The sequence below is a fragment of the Martes martes genome (genome assembly GCF_963455335.1).
Source record: "Martes martes genome assembly, chromosome: 8".
Lineage (NCBI taxonomy): Eukaryota > Metazoa > Chordata > Mammalia > Carnivora > Mustelidae > Martes > Martes martes.
This window is the reverse complement of record NC_137895.1, coordinates 562,154-582,029: the sequence shown is the minus strand read 5'-3', so window position 1 is coordinate 582,029 and position 19,876 is coordinate 562,154. Positions and strand designations below refer to the sequence as shown.

Here is a 19,876-nt window from a genome sequence, read left to right as displayed (position 1 = left end):
AAATGTTTGGGTGTTGAGGCTGCCAGTCGATCAAATGTGTTGAGTGTGAGTGGGTCGTGGGTCAGCGGGGAGGGGCCGTGGTGTGGCCGTGGAAGCTGAGCAGGTGGATGGAGAGCGAGGTGAGGTCTAGGAAGGGGCCGTTTTTGCTGTTTGAAATGAGAAAAACGAGCTCCGTGGGGGCCCTGCGATGGAGGGGTAACTGGGGCGAGGGGGTGCATGCGGGAGGGGGTGTGTCTGGCCAGGTGGGGTAGGAGTCATTGACAGAGGGTAATATCCTCCCTCAAGGTGGTCGGACAAAAGAGGTGAGAACTGATTTGCATTTGGACGTTTCTGACCACGTGTTACTCTGGAACACGTGGCAGGCAGGCCCAGTCAAGGAGGAGGAGTTTGGGGGAGGGGAGGAGAGGAAGCTTGGGATGAGGGCGGTGCAGGAGGGCACCTACGGAAGGATGCAGGGATGCGGGACACAGACCATAGGCAGAGAGGAAGTGCCCAGGAAAAGCCAGTGGGTACCACCAGCGGTGAGGGCTGCTGGAAAGGCAGGATGATGAGGTAGGGAGGGGATGCTGGGTTCTGTGATCTCAGAGACGCCCAGGGCCTGGGCAAGCATATGGGCAGCCAAGTACAGTGTCGGAGAGATGAGAGGCCAGGGTGTGGGGCGGGGGGGCTGCCACATTTGACACTCTGAGGCTTTGCCTGCCCCACATAAGCATTTAGGTTATTTGCATTAAGTTATGCAGAACCAGGGGCGCCTGGGTGGCTCAGTGGGTTAAAGCCTCTGCTTTCGGCTCAGGTCATGATCTCAGGGTCCTGGGATCGAGCCCCGCATCGGGGTCTCTGCTTAGCGGGAAGCCTGCTTTCCCCCTCTCTCTCTGTCCGTCTCTCTGCCTACTTGTGATCTCTCTGTCAAATAAATAAAATCTTTAAAAAAAAAAAGTTATGCAAAACCAGGAGATTTCCCATTTTTACAAAAATGTATATTCCCCACTCACTTTGAACCACTGAAAGATGGGCAGGCCCGCAGTGCAGCAGGCTGGATGGGGCTGAGGGCAGAGAGGCTGCACTCTCTCTTCATGTTACTTGATTACTTCGTGTAGGTATTTTCCCTTTCAAAAAAACAAAACAAAACAGGTCTGATTATCATATGATCTCTCTGATAGGAGGAATTTGAGAGGGAGGGCAGGGGATTGTGGGGTGTAGGGAAGGAAAAAATGAAACAAGATGGGATCGGGAGGGAGACAAACTATAAGAGACTCTTAATCTGACAAAACAAACTGAGGGTTGCTGGGGGTTGGGGGGTAGGGATGGGGCGGCTGGTGATGGACATTGGGGAGGGTATGGGCTCTGGTGAGCGCTGTGAACTGTGTAAGCCTGACGATTCACAGACTGTGCTCCTGGGGCAAATAATACATTATATGTTAATAAAAAGAATTAATTGAAAAAGCAGGTCTAGGGAGATAGGATGTAGGCAAACTTGCCTTATTAAAGTATACAGGTTGAGGGTTTTGATAAACATCTGCCTTGTGAAGCCAACTCCACAGTCAAGAGGAGGAGAGTATCTCCCACCCCAGATGCCTCCTTCCACGTCCACCCCCGAGCCCCTGGCCCAGAGCATCCCGCTGCTCCACAGGCTCACAACCCTGGTCTTGTCAGTCTTTGTGATTGTAATCATTGTGATAGTTGTGAGGTGGTGTGTCCCTGTGGTTCTGGTCTGCATTTCCTAATGAGCATCCATGCGGGACGCCTTTCCGTGTGCCTGTGTCCCATGCATGCATGTTCTCTGTTGATGGCGAGTTGAGATCAGGTGGTGTGAGGGTTCCACTTTGTCCATTGTTTGCAGAGCTGCTGTGGCCCAGCTGGCCGGTTTCTACAAAAAACCCGAAGAGATTCTGATTGGGATTACACTGAATTTTTAGCTCCATTTCAGGAGGAATTGACACCTTAATACTGAGTCTCCCAGCCCTTGGAAATGGTGCCTCTCTCCACCTAGTTAGGTCTGTTTTTTATTTCTTTTAGCAGTGTCTGTACAGTTCACTGTGTGGGTTTCACGTATCTTGTGTGATTGGTGTGACCCCTAAAAAAATGTAATGCTGTTGTAAACAGTAATCTGAACTTAATTTCCAGTTGCTTCTAGCTAGTGTTTACGAGTGCTGCTTATTTTTATACCTTAACCTCGTATCCTGAGAGCTCGCTAAGTGCGCTTCATAGTTCTAGTAGCTTTTTACAGGCTACGCAGGGTTTTCTACATATAAGATCTTCATGTTCGAGTGAAGTACTGTGCTGCCTCCTTTCTTTTCTGTTTCCTGGCCCTGGCTAGCTAGCGTCTCACGTCTCGCGCCCAGTGTGGGCTGTACGGAGGTGGTTTGTATTCGGGCCTCCAGGTCGAGGAGGTGGACTCCAGGTGTGCTGCCTGCGATCAGGCATGACGCATGTGGGATTTGGTCAGATGTTTTTTCGCTGTCAAGGTGATCATGTGGTTTTCCTTTTTTAGTCTATTAAGATAGTCAGTTACACTGATGGGTTTGTTTTGTTGTTGTTGTTGTTGTTGTTGTTGTGTTTAACTGATTGGCTTTCTCATGTAGAATTGATGTGGTTGTAAGTGGTGGGGTTCAGAACCAACGACCACGAAAGAATTCTTGAGACATCTTCGGTGCAAAAACGGGGGTTTTATTAAAGCACGGAGATGGGACCCCTGGGCAGAAAGGGCTGCTGCCCTGGCATTGTGAGGAGCAGCGATGGTATACTACGGAGCCGGGGAGGTAGAGACACAGGAAGTTTCCAAAAGGACTTTTCATCTGCTAAAGGAGACACAGGATCCTGGAGGCCAGGTTGTCAAGCTCAGGTTAGTCTCCCTCTAGCAAGGCAGCAGTGGGAAGACAGCCGGGAGCTCCTGGAGGTGCACTACACTCTGCCTGCCTCACACATTTGCCAACGGGCTACGGGTTCTAAGGAAATTTCATTTTATCTGCATTTCTTTCTGCCTTTGTCCCCCACTTCAGAATCAACTTTGCATCCTTGGAATGCAAATTAGCCATAATGCGATTTCCTTTTATATATTATTATTATATATTATTATTTTATATATATAATATTATATTATATATAATATATTTTTATATTATATATAAAATATATGTATTGTTTTGTGTTATATATTATTATTATATTATATATTGTATAATATATATTGTAATATATATAATATATGTTATATATATTATATATTATTAGATCTGATTTGCTACAATTTCGTTAATTTTTGCCTCTATGTTCCTAAGGTGTGTTGGTCTGTAGTTTCTTAAAATTATCTTTTGTCTGATTTTGATATCGGGATGATACTGGCCTTAGAGTAAGCTAAAAAGCTTCACCACCTCCTCCATCTTTGGGGATAATTTGTTGCAAATTTGATTTATTTAGTAAATCAGTAAACATTGAGGTTATCTGTTTTATGTGCGGTGAGCTTTGGTAGTGTGTATCCTCTAAGGAATTTGTGCATTTCATCCCAGTCATCTAATCTGTGTGCATGGGATTATCATATTATTTCCTTAGTAGCAGCAGTTGTTGGATCTGTGGGCAACGGGCGGTGCCACCCTCTCCCCCCCGACAGTGGGGATGTGTACCTTCTCTTCCCTCCATGAGTCGGGCAAGAGGTTCATCAGCTCAGCCCCATGAAGAATCAGCTTCTGACTTCATCCATACTTTCTAGTGTCTGTTTTTTATTTCATTTGTTTCCACTCCAGCCTCTGTGATTTCCTCTCTCACGCTTACTTTGGGTTCCCTTTGCTGCTCTTTAGATTCTGGAGGTGAAAGTTGAGGTCATTTAAGATCTTTCTTTCTTGGGGCGCCTGGGGGGCTCCGTGGGTGAAGCCTCTGCCTTCGGCTCAGGTCCTGGTCCCAGGGTCCTGGGATCGAGCCCCGCGTCGGGCTCTCTGCTCCGCGGGGAGCCTGCTTCTGCCTCTCTCTCTGCCTGCCTGCGATCTCTGTCTGTCAAAATAAATAAATAAAATTTAAAAAAAAACAAAAACGATCTTTCTTCCTTTGTGATTTTGGTGTTTCGTGCTGGGCGCATGTTGCCTGGTCCCAGGTGTTTGCTGTTAGAAATAGTGAAGGGATAAATACTCCTCCTCCTCCTGCAGAGATGTGGAAGCGGGGGGAGAACAGGCATCTTTGCGGCCTGGAATCTCCTTTTCAACAATTCCTTGTACTGAGGAACGTCGTCTTCATTCTTTTCCTCTCAGTCTTCGTCCTCCTCTGGGAGTCTTGTCTGGCGTTTGCTCCCACTCTTCTGTCCCATCTGTTCCCTTGTCGTTTTCCAGCTCTGTGGTTTGTTTCTACGTCAGCGCAAAGACCTCTGGGACTTCACCTCTCGGTATTTGCTATTCTTTAGATTAATCAAATTAGGAAATTATTCGTCACCTTCTGTTTTAAGCTGTTAGACTCATTGCCTTTTTGGCATTTCTTGAGATTATCATCACCTCCAGCCTGTTTGTAGGATGAAGTATTTCCACTGGATCACGTCAGATCAAACCTTTCTTGTATGTCTAGAATGAAAAACATAATGTTATTTTCATTTTGGTGAATTCCTCCTTTAATGTGCTTCTGGGGCTTATTGAGTACTACTCCTTTCCTGTTTTCTATGCTTCTGGGAAGTGGACAGTGATCTGCAGGCTGACACGGTTATCGTGTTAGCTTGGTCCATGTCCCAGTCTTTGTTGTGCCTTTGAAAAGATTTCTTCTTAAGATTTACTTCTTTCAGAGAGACAGAGCGGGGGGAGAAGGAGAGAGAATCTCAAGCAGACTCCACGCCCAGCGTGAAGCCTGATGCGGGTCTGGATCTCACCACCCTGAGACCATGACCTGAGCCAGAATCAAGTGCTGGATACTTAACCGGATGAGCCACCCAGGTGCCCCTGTGCCTTTCAAAAGATTTTGAAACCTTTCTTCCTTCCCCTCTGGAAGAGTGAGATGGCCCTGGGTCAGCCAGGCACAGAGGTTGGAAAGCCTCCCACTGGAAGGGGACGAGGCGTTTAGTCCTTCCTCAGTTTCTTCCTCTTTAAGTGCTCCGCTTTACGTGCTGTTCTGGTTGTTACTCATCTTGGATGGACTTTGTGGTATCCCAGGCTAGTATTTGCTGAAGATTACGTTGAAGGAACAGAGTGAGGCCGCCAGGAACTTTCATGCCCGGGACCCTAAAGGGACAGTCTCTGAGGGGTGGGCTTGTGCACTCGGGTTTTCCAGCTTCACACGCCCCCATCCCACCCCCCCACAATTCCATACCGTACAGATGAGTCCTGATGGCGACCTCTCACCAAACAATCGTTTGGTGTTTAAGCTCCCAAGTCTGAATTTTCCAGAAACCTGTATATGGCCCGAACTCTGAGCCAGTATGGAGTTGCCCTCCTACTTTTCCTAGTTTGAGGCCAGACGCCCCTTACCGAACAGACGTCTGTCTTCGCTCGCGCTTTGGGCCTTGTCGTCTTGCTTCATTTAAGATGAGGTTTTGCACTTTTTATTCTTTTTGTTGTGTTAAGAAACGAAACAGCAGACCCACAACAGAGTGGCTTATGCTAAGCCCCATGTCTGTACACCGACGGGAATTACCGTTCTGGGTCCCCCAGAAACGGAATCGTCAGCCAGTCAGCCGGAACCTGCCTGGTCACGGGGAGGTATTCGGCCCGGCAGACCCCTGCCTGCCCCTGAAGGAAAGGAGCTTGTGAAAACCCACCCCCTGTTTGACCCAGGATAATTTCCCTGTGCCCACTCCCTTCTAGCTGTAAAGGTCCTTCATTCTGCACAGCTCCTCGGGGCCTCTCTCCACCGGCTGGCTGGGTACTGCCTGGTTTGAATCAATTTTTGCCCAAACTCTTAAAATTATTAATAGGCCTCAGTTTTATCTTTTAACAGTTGTGAATTTCACCAGTTTAAATCTTTACAATCAAAATTAGTTTGCTGTTGATATAGTAGTGTTAATATTTCCCTAATGCCTCATATTTCTTTTTTTTTTTTCCTAGTTGTGCTCTTTATCTTTAAAAGAGAAATATTCCCAGAAAGGAAAGAGTCCTTGCTGTCCTGAGACAAGGATGTCTCTGTTTAAAGATTTTTTGTAAAACTCCTACTAATGTTGCATACAGACACACACTGTAAAGTGAGCCCTTGGCGCTCCAGCCTCCCTGCAGGGCCTGTGAGAACGCCGGGAGCTCTGACTCCAATGTAGCCCCTTTATAGTTTTTGTGTAAAGGTTACATTAGCAGGTTGGCTCGGGTTGCGTAATGAGATTTCCATGACCAGGGCTAGACTTGAGATTTCTAAACTGGAGGTGCGCCACGTCACGTTCTCTCTCTCTGGCAGGACCACAAGCAGACGGTGTCACTTTGCACTTGAACACGTCATCCACTTAGGTGTCAAAGGTATTCTTTTTTGGAATAATAGTGTTACATCTTCCCGGAGTATTTTTATAAGCTTCTTGTAGAATTTGGGGTAAAACATAGTGTCTTCAGTCACATATTACAAGTAAAACTATGCAAAAGTACAACTATGCAAAGTGTTCTTCCTATTGGCAAGTCTCAGTACTTTCTTACTATTTCAGCTGCATAAAAATAGCATGCTTAAAGCATTGAAAATGAAGTCATTGCCCTGCGCTTTTCCTCTCTTAGTATAAACTCACTGTTGTAGCTCCAGAGAGGCAAATGGCTGCCTTAAGAACTATGCACAGTCCTGATGGTCTGCTGTAGCCCAGAAACCACGGACAGAAGCCAGAAGGGAAAGGAAGGCATAGATGTGAATTAAACAGGGTGCCTCTATTCATCTTTTTTAAGTTTTTCACTAATATCTACCTTCTTACCTTGTTTTAAAAGTGCTGTTCCCAGAAGAAATCATTTTACAGTCTCCCCAAGTGGCCGGGAATTGGAACCATGCACAAGACACCAAAAATGATGCACAGCCCACCGTCAAGGTATCAATTTGATGATGTTGAAATATTTAAATAGATAACACATTGGCTCTTGATTGCGTGGAGTGTTAGAGGAGTGTAGCTCACAGGTAGCCCAGAATCACAGCTCAAATAAAACTAAGATATTTATACTGTGGATTTCGTGTGAAGGTTTATACACAACCACAAAGAGGACTGAGACGGCTACCAGAGAGTAGGTGGGGAAAACCCAGATACGGGTCTGTTCCTATGAGCTTATTGTTGTACGTGAAAATTACATGCTCTTTGTGTACACTCACGCAGATTGTGTAATGATATACTGCACAGAGCATGTCTGGGTGAATATATATCCACCAAGTCGTTAACCTTTGTGATCTTTATGACCCTTAAAAAGATAGTTTTTCCTTCTCCAACCCACCTCTGTAGATGGTGACACAGCGCCGGTCGCGCGCCCGCTCTCGTCCTAGTCGCTTCGTTTGTTTTTATGAGTGAAACAGAAGTGGTTTTATTGATCTTGTGTTTCCAGTAATGAGCAGAATTCTCCACATCTCTGGGAGGTTTTCGTCTGTAGTTCTGTGCTGTTGGAATTTGCTTTTTTTGAGCATGTTTAAATTTATAATAAATCAAATTTCTAATTATATCTAATATTTAGAAACTCTTTTACCATTTTATAGCTTCTCTCCAAAAATCCAAAAAAGAGAGTTTTTGAATGCCTGCATATTCACAAAAAATTCTGTGAAGGAAACAGCAAAAAGTTTCCATTAAAATTATCTTTATTTCTTATCTGATCAAAAAGTAGAAAGAAGTCTTCATTGGAACAGACAGTGTCCTCTGCAGACTCTCTGCATCATCTCACTCTCTGGTCCGCTCCATGGCCTGATTCTCAAGCAGGGTTTGTGATCCTGATGGGAGATTTGAGGTGGGGGAAATGTTGCTGTTTGTACGAATAACATTCCTGAGTTGCTGAACCTTAATATTTTTAAATGCAGAACATTACCTTCTTATGGATTAGCTAAGTTGCACATAAAAACTCAAGGGCATTCCATACATCAACCAAGATGGAATTATAGAGACTGAATTTACCTTCCTACCTTAAATAATTTAAAGTCAGACAAAAGACATGGCACAACAGTTGGTGACATTTGCACATCAGATATCATAGGGCAGTGATTCCTGAGAGAGGAAGCACATGAGGTGGCCCCTATGATTGCCCCAGCTCACCGTCTTCAGGGTTCCCAGGCCAGGGAGCAGAAAGGGGGAGGCCTGCGGTCTACAGAATTGAGGAGATACACCTGACCGTGCAAGGACGAGGCGGGTAGAGTGTGTGGAGCACACGGCTGGAGGAGAGCACAGGAAAGACAGAGCTCTTGGGGTCAAAAGACTTGAGCCTGGGAAAGTAGCCCCGAGAGCAGAGAAGAATCCTGAGTCCCCACAGTGCTGGGCATGGTTTGTTCCCAGAGCCAGAGAACTCACAGAGTAGCAAGCAGAGTCCTCAGAGGGTGTTGCCGGAGCAGTGCGGACAGTCCCGCCCTGCACCGCCCGCTGCCTCACCCATCCGACAGGCAGAGAGTGGCCTCCAAGTAATGCAGCCACATCCCACAACAAGATTCAAGGATAGTTGCAGGAATACAAAAATACACACCCATCAAGGTGTAAAATTCACAATGTCTGGTACCTAATCCAGAAATAAACTGAAAAACAGAGCTCGTTTAAGAAATTTCAAGTCAGTTGAAATCAACTAAAAAAAAAAAAACCAAAACCCCACAGTGATAGCAATTAGCAGGTAAGGACATTAAAACAGTTACTATGACTATATATACTCCATAGCCTGTTAAGGGAGAGGAACACAAAAGCATGTTCAGTGGAGATACAAACAGTAAAAACAAATTTCTCTTTTAAGAACAAAAACTTCAATGTCTAAGATGAAAAATAGACAATTAACAACAGACCAGACACTATAGTCAGAAAGGCTAGTGAATTTGAACAGTTAACAGAAACTTGACAAAATGAAACAGAATAAAACGATTTTTTTAAAGGCTCTAAAATATAAAGTGTATTAAAAAAAGAAAAACTTCAGTGAGCTGTGGGATACGTTCTAGCAGGCTCACATCCATGCAGTTGGAATCCCAGAGAGGGAAGTGTAAGAAACACCAGAAAAAAGAGTGAGTGGAAACTTTCCTGATTTGATGAAAACCATAAGCCCTCCGTGTTCAGGAGACTCCCTGACAGACCTGAAGCGTAAGAGATCTGAAGACGACCTCCCTGAGGCGCAGGACAGTCACATCCCTGAGAGTCACGTGTAAAGAGCAAGTCTCAGAAACAAGGAGAGTCTCATCGCTGCGGAGGAGCTGACGGTGCCGGCGGGAGAACCGGCGGCGCAGAACACCGCGCCCAGCAAACACCGTAGAAGTGAAGACGCGAAAACGCGCTCAGACGTGCTCGGGCTGAGGGATGGGGGGAGACCGTTACTCGGTGACCTGCACCCTGGGACACAAGAATCCTTCAGCACATGGAAATGAGGCCAGTGGAAATGGTGGCCAGAAATTATAAACAGGTACACACGTTAAAATAACTTTTTCTTTTAAAAAAATGTTTCTTTAAAAGATAATTGACTTTTTAAACAGAAGGAAATCCCCTAAAATGTGACAACATGGGTGGACCTGGAGGACATTATACTCAGAGAAATAAGCCAGTCCCAGAAGGACACATACTGCATGATTTCTTTCATATGAGAGCTCTAAAAAATTCAGACTCCTAGAATCAATAGAGTAGAATGCTAAGGGGGTAGATCTGAAGTGAAATTTCACCACAATAAAATTTCATAATTTTAAAAGGTGATTGACCTTTTGAAGCTGAAACAGTAACAGCATATTACAGAGTTTGTAACATGTAGATCTAAAATATGTGGACACAGCAGCAGGAGTGGGAGAAGAGAGTATCGTTTCTTACACTGTTTTGGTGTAATTCACTTGAAGGAAACTGACCAGTTGAAGATACCTGCTCTAAACCATAGAGCAGCTACGAACATAGCAATATAAAGAGCTGGACCAGCAAAGGAAATAAAAGGGAGCCACAAAATAATTATTTCAAAAGGAAGCAGAAAAGAGGGACACACGGACAGCTGTACCGTAACCTGACTTACTTCCTACCCCCTTGTACAGTGATCGATGTAGATGGGGTGCTGACGTCTCTGGCTATAATTGTGTACTTAGAACAGTTGAGACAGAGATAACCAGTAGCAAGACAAGAGTTCACTCTGCTGTCAGCAGTCACATGCATGTGTGTGGTCTGAGCACGGCAGTTAAGAAGTAGAGATGGTCAGGCTGGATAAAAAGGGAAGACCCAACTATATGCTGCCTGTAAGAAACACATTTTATTTTTTTATTTTTTTTTAATTTATTTATTTGTTAGAGAGAGCCAGCGAGCACAGGCAGACAGAGTGGCAGGCAGAGGGAGAAGCAGGCTCCCCGCCGAGCAAGGAGCCCGATGTGGGACTCGATCCCAGGACGCTGGGATCATGACCTGAGCCGAAGGCAGCCACTCAACCAACTGAGCCACCCAGGCGTCCCAGGAACACATTTTAAATACAAAGACACAAATATGTCAAAAGTAAAAGATGGAAGAAAGATGCAATCAAAACAAAGACGGAGTGGCTGTGTCAGTGTCAGTACGTTTCCAAGCACAGGTGATCAGGATAAGTGTGTCACAGTAACAAAGATAATCATCAGGAGTGCCTAACAGTCTCGGATACATACGCACCTAGTAACAGTCTTGAAGGAATGAAACGGAAGCTGATGAAGCAGCAGAGAGAACCAGATACTGGTTCCCCGTGACTGTCTGCAGTGTCCGCCTCCTCCCCCAGTGCCGGGCAAGAATGATAGACGGTGGGCACAGCACAGTAACCGGTCACCGCTGAGGGCTGTTTGCAGAGCACACCACCCAAAAAAGCTGGACACGTTCACTTTGTGTAGAAGCAAACACAGAATATTCACCACTGTAGACTTTATTTGGGGCCACAAAAGAAGTCTCAAATTTAAAAGAGATTGAAGTCCTACAAAATACAGTCTCTAACCACTTGGAATCAAGTTAGAAATCAATTGCAGGAAGATCTCTGGAAAATCCCTAAATGTTGAGAAACTGAAAACACACTTATATGTTCTATGTAACCCCCAGGTCACAGAAGAAATCAATAGAGAAATTAAAATGCTTCTGCCAAAACGGAAGTGACGCTGCAGCCTGCCAGAAGCCAGACGCTGCAGCTGGGGGCTCGAGTCCGTGGCCCCAAGTGCCCAAAGCGAAGAAGGATGCAGGTTTCAACTCCGTGACCTCACCTGCTTCCGTAGCGCACTAGAGAGATAAGAACAAATGAAATACACGCTAGGCAAAGGAAAGCAAATCATGAGACCCTGGCATAGAAGCCGGTAATCCAGGACGCAGAAGAACATCGGAGGGATCCGTAAGCCAACCCAAAAGCTGATTCTCGGAGAAGATCGATGAAATTGCTAAACTTCAAGCAAGACCGATGAGGGGAAAGCATGAAGACACAGAATCCCAGAGGAGACAGAGATGTGACCTCACTACAGCCTCTGCGAGTGGGACAGAAGAGAGGCAAATAGCACCGGGGTGGTCAGTGGGATGTGTCAGCTGCCCTGGGCCCTGGGCTGTTGGACGCCTGGTTATATCTTGTTTCTGGGTGAGATCATGTGGGTGGGTGCCCCGGTCAGGGTAGGGGGGCATCCCTCCTGGGAGACCTGAGCAGAGCAGGCAGGCTCTCAGGGACTCCTCCAGCCCAGCTCCCCGGAGTGGGACCGTCAGTCTCTTCCTGCCCCCTGTGTCCAGCTTCCCAGTGGCAGACCTCACACTCCTCAGCCTCTGCAGTCACGTAACCCAATATCTTGTAGGAAATCTTTCTACCTATATGTACATACATCCTATTGGTCATTTTTCTAGAGAACTCATGCGTATATGTGTAGGTATGTATGAGAGAGACCAGGAAGGGTTCGCACCAGGAATGAGAGGCTGGTTTAACATTCCAAAATCTCCGTCCGTGATACTCAACCTACCTAAACAAACCTAAACCCGCAGACACGGAAAAAGCATCTGACAAAATCCAACATCCATTCCTGATCAAAAAGTTTAGCAAACTAGAAACGGAAGGGAACTTCCTTCACCTACAAAAAAACCTACACAGTGAGTGACAAAATGCACTTTTCCCGTGAAAGTCAGGGCACTTCCTGTCCTGCCACTTATGTTCAACACTGTGCGGGAGGTTGTAGACCAGCAATTTGGCAAGAAAAATAAAAGGCAGCCATGTTGTTGATGTGTAAAATCGGATGGACTCTAAAAAGAAGACTTTGGAACTAATAGGTGAGAAGCTTACAGGGTATAAGGTCAGTATACAGAAGTAATTTGTGTATTTACTAGCGTGAGTACTCGGAATTGAATTTATAACACCATACAAGGTAGCGTCCAAATGTTCCCAACATTAAGGACAAGTCTGACAAAAGACGTACAAGACTACCCTAGAGACCTCACAACACTGATGAGAGAAGCTGTCGGTGTGTCAGAAGACCCAGATCAGCCTCTCAACTCTGCTGGTCCAGTCAAATCGTAGCAGACGCTTTTGTAGTATGTTTTTGTATATGGAAATGCAAAAGGCCTAGACTTCTCAGAACAACTTTGAGGAACAACAATAAGCTCAGAACCCGCAGTACCCGATCTTGAAACATTTCACAAAGTACAATAATTAAGACGGTGTGGCACTGTCATCAAGATAAACCTGTTCCAGTGGAATGAAACGTAAGCCTAGAAATGGACCCACGTGAATCTGGATGACCGACTTTCTACAAAGGTGCAGGGCAGGCAGAGTGGGGAAAGGAGAATCTAGCGAAAGGCACCAGGACGGTGAGGTGTCTGTATGCGAGGGTGTGTGCCCGGATCTGTACCTCACTGCCTTCACAAAGATTAATTCAAAATGGACCGTAGCCTAAACTACAAACAAAATGGATCGTAGCCTAAAACTAAAACTTCTGGAAAACAACATTTAATAACCTTTCATTTTTGAGAGTGCAAGCAGGGTGGGGAGCAACAGAGAGGAACTTAAGCAGGCTCCACGCCCAACACGGAGCCCAGTGCGGGACTCGGTCCCACAACCCTGAGACCATGACCTGAGCTGAAACCAAGAGTAGGATGCTTAACCAACTGAGCCACTCAGGCAGCCCAAGAGGAAAATCTTAATATCTTTAGGCAAGGCAAAGAGTGTTTAGATGTGATGCCAAAAATGTGATTCATAAAGAAAAAATTGGTAAATTTGGACTCCAGTAAAATTAGTATTTTGCTGTTCAAAAGACATGGTTAAGACAAAAGCCAGCTTATCGCTAGAGCATGAGACTCTTAAAACTGAACCAGAGACATGAACAGACACTTCACCAAAGAATATGCAGGCCTCCCTTGGCTTATGGCGGGGTCACATGCAGTTAAACCTGGCACCAGTTGAAAATAGCATCAGTTGGAAATGGACTTAGTACACCTGACCTACCAGACGCCGCAGCTTAGCCCAGCTGCCCTCAAACGTGGTCAGAACGCTGGAGCAGAATCAGCTAATGCAAAGCCTCTTTATAACCAAACCTCGAATACCTCATGTAACGGACCATGCACCGTACTCAAGGGGAGACACAGCGCGGCTCTCAGGGTATCGGTTGTCCATCTCGTGATCACGGGCTGACTGGGAATGTGATGCTGGTGCTCAGCATCACGAGGGATCGTACCACAGATCGCTAGCACGGAAAAGATCCAGATTCAAAATGCCAAGTTCAGTTTCTGCAGAACGCGTCCTGCTTTCGCACCCCCGTAAGACAAACCATCGTCGGGCCGTGTATACAGATGGTAAGTAAATCCATGGGAAGATGTTCGGCATTCATCATTAGGGAACAACCACGGTGAGCCACCACTACACGTGGATGAGAGGGACCGAACCAATTAGAAGGACCAACTGGACGAAGGGTCATGAGCATGTACGGCGACTGGAGCCTTGTACAAGCTGCTTTTGAAAGAGTTCCTCGAGAAAGCTCGGCCCACACTGGCCATACAGTCCAGCCACTTCCCTTCTGGCATTGGCCCCAGAGACAGAAGACACATGTCCACGTAAGGGCTCGTACACAGACGTTCACAACAGCACGCTCAGTAGGGGCTGACACGGACACAGCCCCGGGGCCATCCACGTGCAAGTGGAGAGAGGAACGGCACTGTTGCTTGGGTGCAACGGTGCTCCACAGTGACGGCAGCCGGCTGTCGTACACAGGACAGTGTCCGTGGGCCTCACAGCGGCTACTTCCATGGTGGAAAGATGTCAGACAGCGCATCATCTAGACTTCACATGCGGCACATTCTAGGAAAGGTAACCGCGCCCTTGACAGCGGGGGCGTTCTGAAACCACATCCTGTGGACTCAGCAGGGCTGTTTAGCCTGTCACGTGTGTCCCTGTGTCATCTTGTCAGGTTGTGCGTTTTAGATGGCGCATGTTAACGTGTATCAGTGATACTCTGAACACTCAGCGTCAGGGAAGGGAGACAGCTGTGGCATGCGTACCATTTTTAATGCGGAACTTTGTGAAATTTTACTTCTAGAATTCATCCTATAGAAGTCATTTGTGTTAGGTGGGTTGCTGTGCGATTGTTGAATAACGCCAACTAGATCTTCAAAAAACAGTTAGCCTGGGGAGGCGCCTGGGTGGCTCAGTGGGTTAAAGCCTCTGCCTTCGGCTCAGGTCATGATCCCAGAGTCCCGGGATCGAGCCCCGCATCGAGCTCTCTGGTCAGCGGAGAGCCTACTTCCCTTCCTCTCTCTCTGCCTGCTTCTCCACCTACTTGTGATCTCTCTCTGTCAAATAAATAAATAAAATATAAAAAAAAAAAACAAACCCAGCCTGTGATGGCATGCAGATAAGTGTGCGGAGCTGTTGATCACCGCATGGTCTGCAGTACGGGAGGCCCGAAACCACTTCCCTCTGTCCGGGCCAGAGAGGGTGTGTTGAAACACCCACAGAACCAGTTCTTGGGCAGGATGCGGAACGCGGTTGACCGGGACCTGCCGGCCCTTGGCAGCACCCAAAAGGCATGTGACGGTCCCTTCGGAGCCAAAGCTTGCCTGAGCCATCCCTGGCAGGGCTTGTTCCCGCTGCGAAGGAAGGGCTTCTGCCTGAGGGGCTCCTGGGGAGCAAGGGACCAGGATTTGCCTTCAGCCACATGGGTTTCCCCTCATAGGTGAGCACTGGGAAGGATGCAGGAAGAGAAAAGACACCGCATCAGATAAGCGTCGCCCTTTGATCTGGCGTCATTACACAGACCTTAGTTGGTTCATGTTAACTTTTGTAAGGGAATTCAAAAAAGAAATCTTTTTAGCAAATTTTCTCAGCTATTCTGTATTTTGCTGCGTTTTGAAACCTGTGATCCATGCAGAGTTGTTAAATAAAACACGGAGAACGTCGGCAGGTGTGTATGTCACTCTCTAAACCTGTGTAGATACAAAGTTTTTTTTTTTTAAGGCTGTTTTTCTACATGATTATCTCTAGAATAGGAAAGCCACGAAGGACCACACCAAGCCTACAGCCAAGGAGAAGCGGCCTGATGCCCAGGTCTCACCGGGACCGGCGGCCTTCGCAGAAAAGTCAGCTCATCGGCGTGCGTATGGTGAGGGCTGCCAGGCAACCTTGGGAACCCTGGCCTGGAAGATAGGCCCCTTGAGACGGTCCCTCCTGCCCAGAGGGGACCGGTTAGGACCTGGGCGGTGGGGGGGGGGCTGCAGCCAGAGAGATGGACACTCCTGTCCTGACCGGACGCCGAGTGGAGCCGTGAGGCTTCCGGCTTAGTACTTGAACGTGACTACAGGCTCTTTCTGCGGGCCTGTCCCAGCCCACGTCTCAGACTCCAGGCTAGGTGATGCTGCACACGTCCTGAGTGACCTGCATCTTGGCTCTCAGAAAATGAGGTTAACTTTCCCAACTCTGCCCAGTGAAGTATATAGCTCAGTAGCGGGCACCTGACCGGCTACATCGTGACCATCGTGATGGCCCCTGCTGACCTGTGCTCCTGTCGTGCCAAGGTGTTTGACCTCCGCCTGACACTGGTTCTCACTTTGAATACAGTAAACGAAGTGCAGGTCCCCAGAGCGAGAGAGAAGGAGTTTTTCAATCCCGTGCTCAACGAAAACCAGAAGTTAGCTGTGAGAAGAATCCTGAGTGGGGACTGCCGCCCGCTCCCATATATTCTTTTTGGACCTCCCGGAACCGGGAAGACGGTGACAATTATAGAGGCTGTCTTACAGGTAACCAGAGGGAGCGGCCTCGGCCGAGTGCCGCGCTTGTGTCGTCAGGAAGTGAGGGCAAGCTTGAAAAAAATCCCAGCTATTTCATGGGTAGCCAAGTTTGTTTCACAGCGTTTAAGGGAATATGTAGGATTTTCAAAGCTCATTGCATAGGTTTAGAAAGGACTCTCTCTCCTCCGAATGGCCGACGATTCTGGAGTGCCTAACGGCTCGGTGGAGCACACAACTCTTGATCTCAGGGTTTGGGTCTGAGCCCCACGTCGGGTGTAGAGATAACTGAAAAATAACATCTTCAAAAAGAAAAAAAGGAGTGGCTGACCATTCGGTCACGTGAAATTTTGTTGCAGAGAAGAAGTTCTCTTAACAGTAGCTAAGCCACTGTTGTGCAGAAGTGTCCGTGTCTCTGTGTTTAAGACGGAGCTTTTGGAAGTATTTGTGTCATTCGGGATTCAGACCAGTAGCCGTGTGCTGAGTGTACCGCTGGCGTGATGTGCAAGCCACGCACCGAACCGATCTGATGCCGTCTCTGCCTCGGTGCGGGGTGGGGGTAGGGGGCGGTTAGGTTAGGGTCCTGGAGGCCTGGGAGGGTGGGTAGGTTAGGGTCCTGGAGAACGGAGGGAGAACTCTCACCTCCTCTTGTGTCTTGCTGGCACGAGCACGTGAGGGGCAGAACCATTCCTGTGTGTGTCAGCAGCTGGGCCTCAGGCACAGAAGGGGCTGGCATGAGCCCGCGTGGTGAGCACGAGCACTGGACAGGTTGACATTTATGCCCCTGTGTGTCTTGTGTCCTGGTTGAAGGTGTACTACGCTTTGCCGGACAGTCGGATACTGGTCTGTGCGCCCTCCAACAGTGCGGCCGACCTCGTGTGTCTGCGGCTGCACGACAGCCAGGTGCTGCGGCCTGGCGCCATGGTCCGCGTAAATGCCACCTGCAGGTTCGAGGAGGTGAGCCGCCACAGCCGGCCGGGGTAGACGGGTCCCGCCCGCCCACACCTGACGGTAACGGCATTCTCCTTCCTCTGGGAGCCGGGCATTCCCCATGGGTTTTTGGTTAGAGCAGGGGGAGGGGTGGGGGAGAGTCTCAGGCAGACCCCCCACCAGGGGCTGGCCCAGCACGGGGCTCCATCTCGCGCCCCTGAGATCATGACCCGAGCCACCCGGGAACCCTTGGTATTCTCCGCTTTATTGAATGCTGATGTTTTTCTCTTATTTGATACCCAAATGTATTGTTCCTTTTGGGTTCTGTTTTATTGATTTATCTATAAATATTCCTTTAGGAAACTTAGAAGCTCTTGGTTTGCTTAACAAAAGAAACGGAATCTAGGAAATGTATACAGTTGTTTTGGGAGAAAGATCTGCAGGATTTTGTGTTCTCTTCGGGGCTGAAGAGTCTGTAGAACATGGGATAAGTTGACAGGAAGATGTAAAATATTCTGATTTAAGAAAACAGTTGTAACTAAGAAGTGGGAACGGGGCGTTCTGTTTTAGAACTCTCTTCAGCTTGTGATGTCCAATTTAAAGAAACCCTTGAGGGGCACCTGGGTGGCTCAGTGGGTTGAGGCCTCTGCCTTCGGCTCAGGTCATGATCCCAGGGTCCTGGGATGGAGCCCCGCGTCGGGCTCTCTGCTTAGCGGGGCGCCTGCTTCCTCCTCTCTCTCTCTCTCTCTGCCTGCTTGTGATCTCTGTCTGCCAAATAAATAAAGAAAATCTTAAAAAAAAATAAACACCTGAAAAGTAACACTTGGAAAGTGAGCTGGCCGCACCCCTCCCTGCAGACAGTCACTGATGCCATCAAGACGTACTGCAAAGACGGAGAGGACATCTGGAAAGCCTCCCGCTTCAGGATCATCATCACGACGTGCAGCAGCGCAGGGCTCTTCTACCAGATAGGTGTGAGGTGGGCATTGGGTGTGGCTCGGGCCGCGGGGACCCACAGAAGTAGCCTCGGTGTCCTCGTGGAGCTTGCATGCGGGGCGGGCTACGAGGACATGGGCTGGGGGCCAGGTCAGACCCCAGAGAGTGAGGACGGAGCTGGCAGCAGCCGGGGAGCCAGTGGAGGGCCGGGGCTGCACGAAGCGGAGAGGGCGCAGACGCGGAACGGTGCAGACCGACAGGAGTAACTTTAACCTCGTTATTAAAAACTGAAAACTCAAGTGCTTATATCCTAAGAAAGATACGTGATGTTGAGTTTCTTCATCAGGAATTGGGACATGAGGTAGAAGAATGGAAGCGTGTGATTTTCTCGTCTTTTGTAGGGAGGGACCGTGGGTGTCGTGGTGGGGTTTGTAATAGGACTCCCAGCGGAGAGAGAAAGACGGGGGCCCAGAGCCGCCTCGCTGCGCACCAGAGGGCTCTGACGGGGCTCCTGTCAGGCTCAGCCCAGAGTGTGTCCTGTCGCCGGTGGCTCTGGGGCTTTCGGCACGCGGTCCCTGCTGCAGATCTTTTCTCTGGGCATCGAGTGGGGCAGGGGCTGCCCGGGGCCCAGAGCACATGCTCTGCTCTCTCCCTTGGGCCCCCGTGGGTCTGGAGCATTGGCTGTCGTCCTAGCTGAAAGCATGCTGGAGAGCACGGTCAGGGAGGGCAGCGGCCACCACGTGGGGGCATCGCTCAGATGGACAAGCTCACCCTGTTCTCACATCCACCAAGTCGGGGAAACTGAGGCACAGAGGCACCACGACCTGCCCAGGATCACGTGGTTTGTGGGCAGTCGAGCTGTGTTCCAGCCAGGCCTCAAACGGGAAGAGCATCTGCTCCGATGGGGCCCGTCATGGCCCTGCCCGCACAGTCTCCCACTCATGTGCTCGCTCCCACCCCTCACCCTGTCTGTCTCGGGGTCCACTTAAAAATGCGACAGACCCCGCATCCAGAGTCCCCGGTGCCGGTGGCCTGTAGTTCATCCAGACCAGACGATCCCACTTTCCTGGCCAGCCTGCCAGGTGCAGGGGCAGACGTGGCCGTGCAGTGTGTGTTGGCTGTTGCTTGACAGAAGTGACCACTGAGAACATCTTTGGCTCTAGAGTCGGACATTTTACGCACGTGTTTGTGGACGAAGCAGGACAGGCGAGTGAGCCGGAATGCCTCATTCCACTGGGGCTGGTTTCAGACGCCAACGGCCAGGTAAGGCCCGTTTGCTGTGCGGTTCTCCTCCCATCTCCCCCGCACTGGTGGGTGCTCTGCACACCGACCTCGGTCTCTGCACAGGACAGCCCCAGGGTGACAGGCTCGGGTGAGGTGCCCAGGACCCGGAGGCTCCGAAGCTGGGCCTTGTGTTCGGTTCCATACCGCACACCTCGAGGACAGGGAAGGGCCACTCTGCCTTTGGATTTGCTTTCCAAACAGCACTAAGAGCTACCGTGCAGCCGGGTGGGGACCTGCAGGCACGGCCCTGGCTCGCTGCCCGGGGACTGACCCCTCTGCCCCCTCCCCTGCCCCTAGCTGCTGACCCCCGTTACCCTAGGCTGATGCTTTGGCTCTTCTCCTACTCACACCTGCTGCCTCCTCGGTGCTCAGCCTGGGAATGGCCCGGGGTCCTCTTAAGCTCCCCTTAGCCTGCTCTCGGCACACGTGTGTACTTGCGGGACTGCTCCAGCTTCTGGCCCCCAGACACTGGCCTCCTCCCATCCCGAC

The 19,876-nt window shown here is 48.9% G+C and overlaps 1 protein-coding gene across 1 annotated transcript in view; it reads left to right on the top strand.

The window, feature by feature from the left end:
* Nucleotides 1-19,876, top strand: part of MOV10L1 (Mov10 like RNA helicase 1) — a gene marked incomplete at its 5' end in the record, with an annotated part of 67,000 nt that overhangs the window by 36,578 nt on the left and 10,546 nt on the right. The window contains 7 exons of the mRNA XM_080811841.1: nucleotides 6,349-6,407; nucleotides 6,855-6,952; nucleotides 15,498-15,615; nucleotides 16,071-16,249; nucleotides 17,048-17,194; nucleotides 18,025-18,146; nucleotides 19,267-19,366. Coding sequence (XP_080667967.1) covers nucleotides 6,349-6,407; nucleotides 6,855-6,952; nucleotides 15,498-15,615; nucleotides 16,071-16,249; nucleotides 17,048-17,194; nucleotides 18,025-18,146; nucleotides 19,267-19,366 — 823 coding nt within the window. The remainder of the gene's footprint in view (nucleotides 1-6,348; nucleotides 6,408-6,854; nucleotides 6,953-15,497; nucleotides 15,616-16,070; nucleotides 16,250-17,047; nucleotides 17,195-18,024; nucleotides 18,147-19,266; nucleotides 19,367-19,876) is intronic.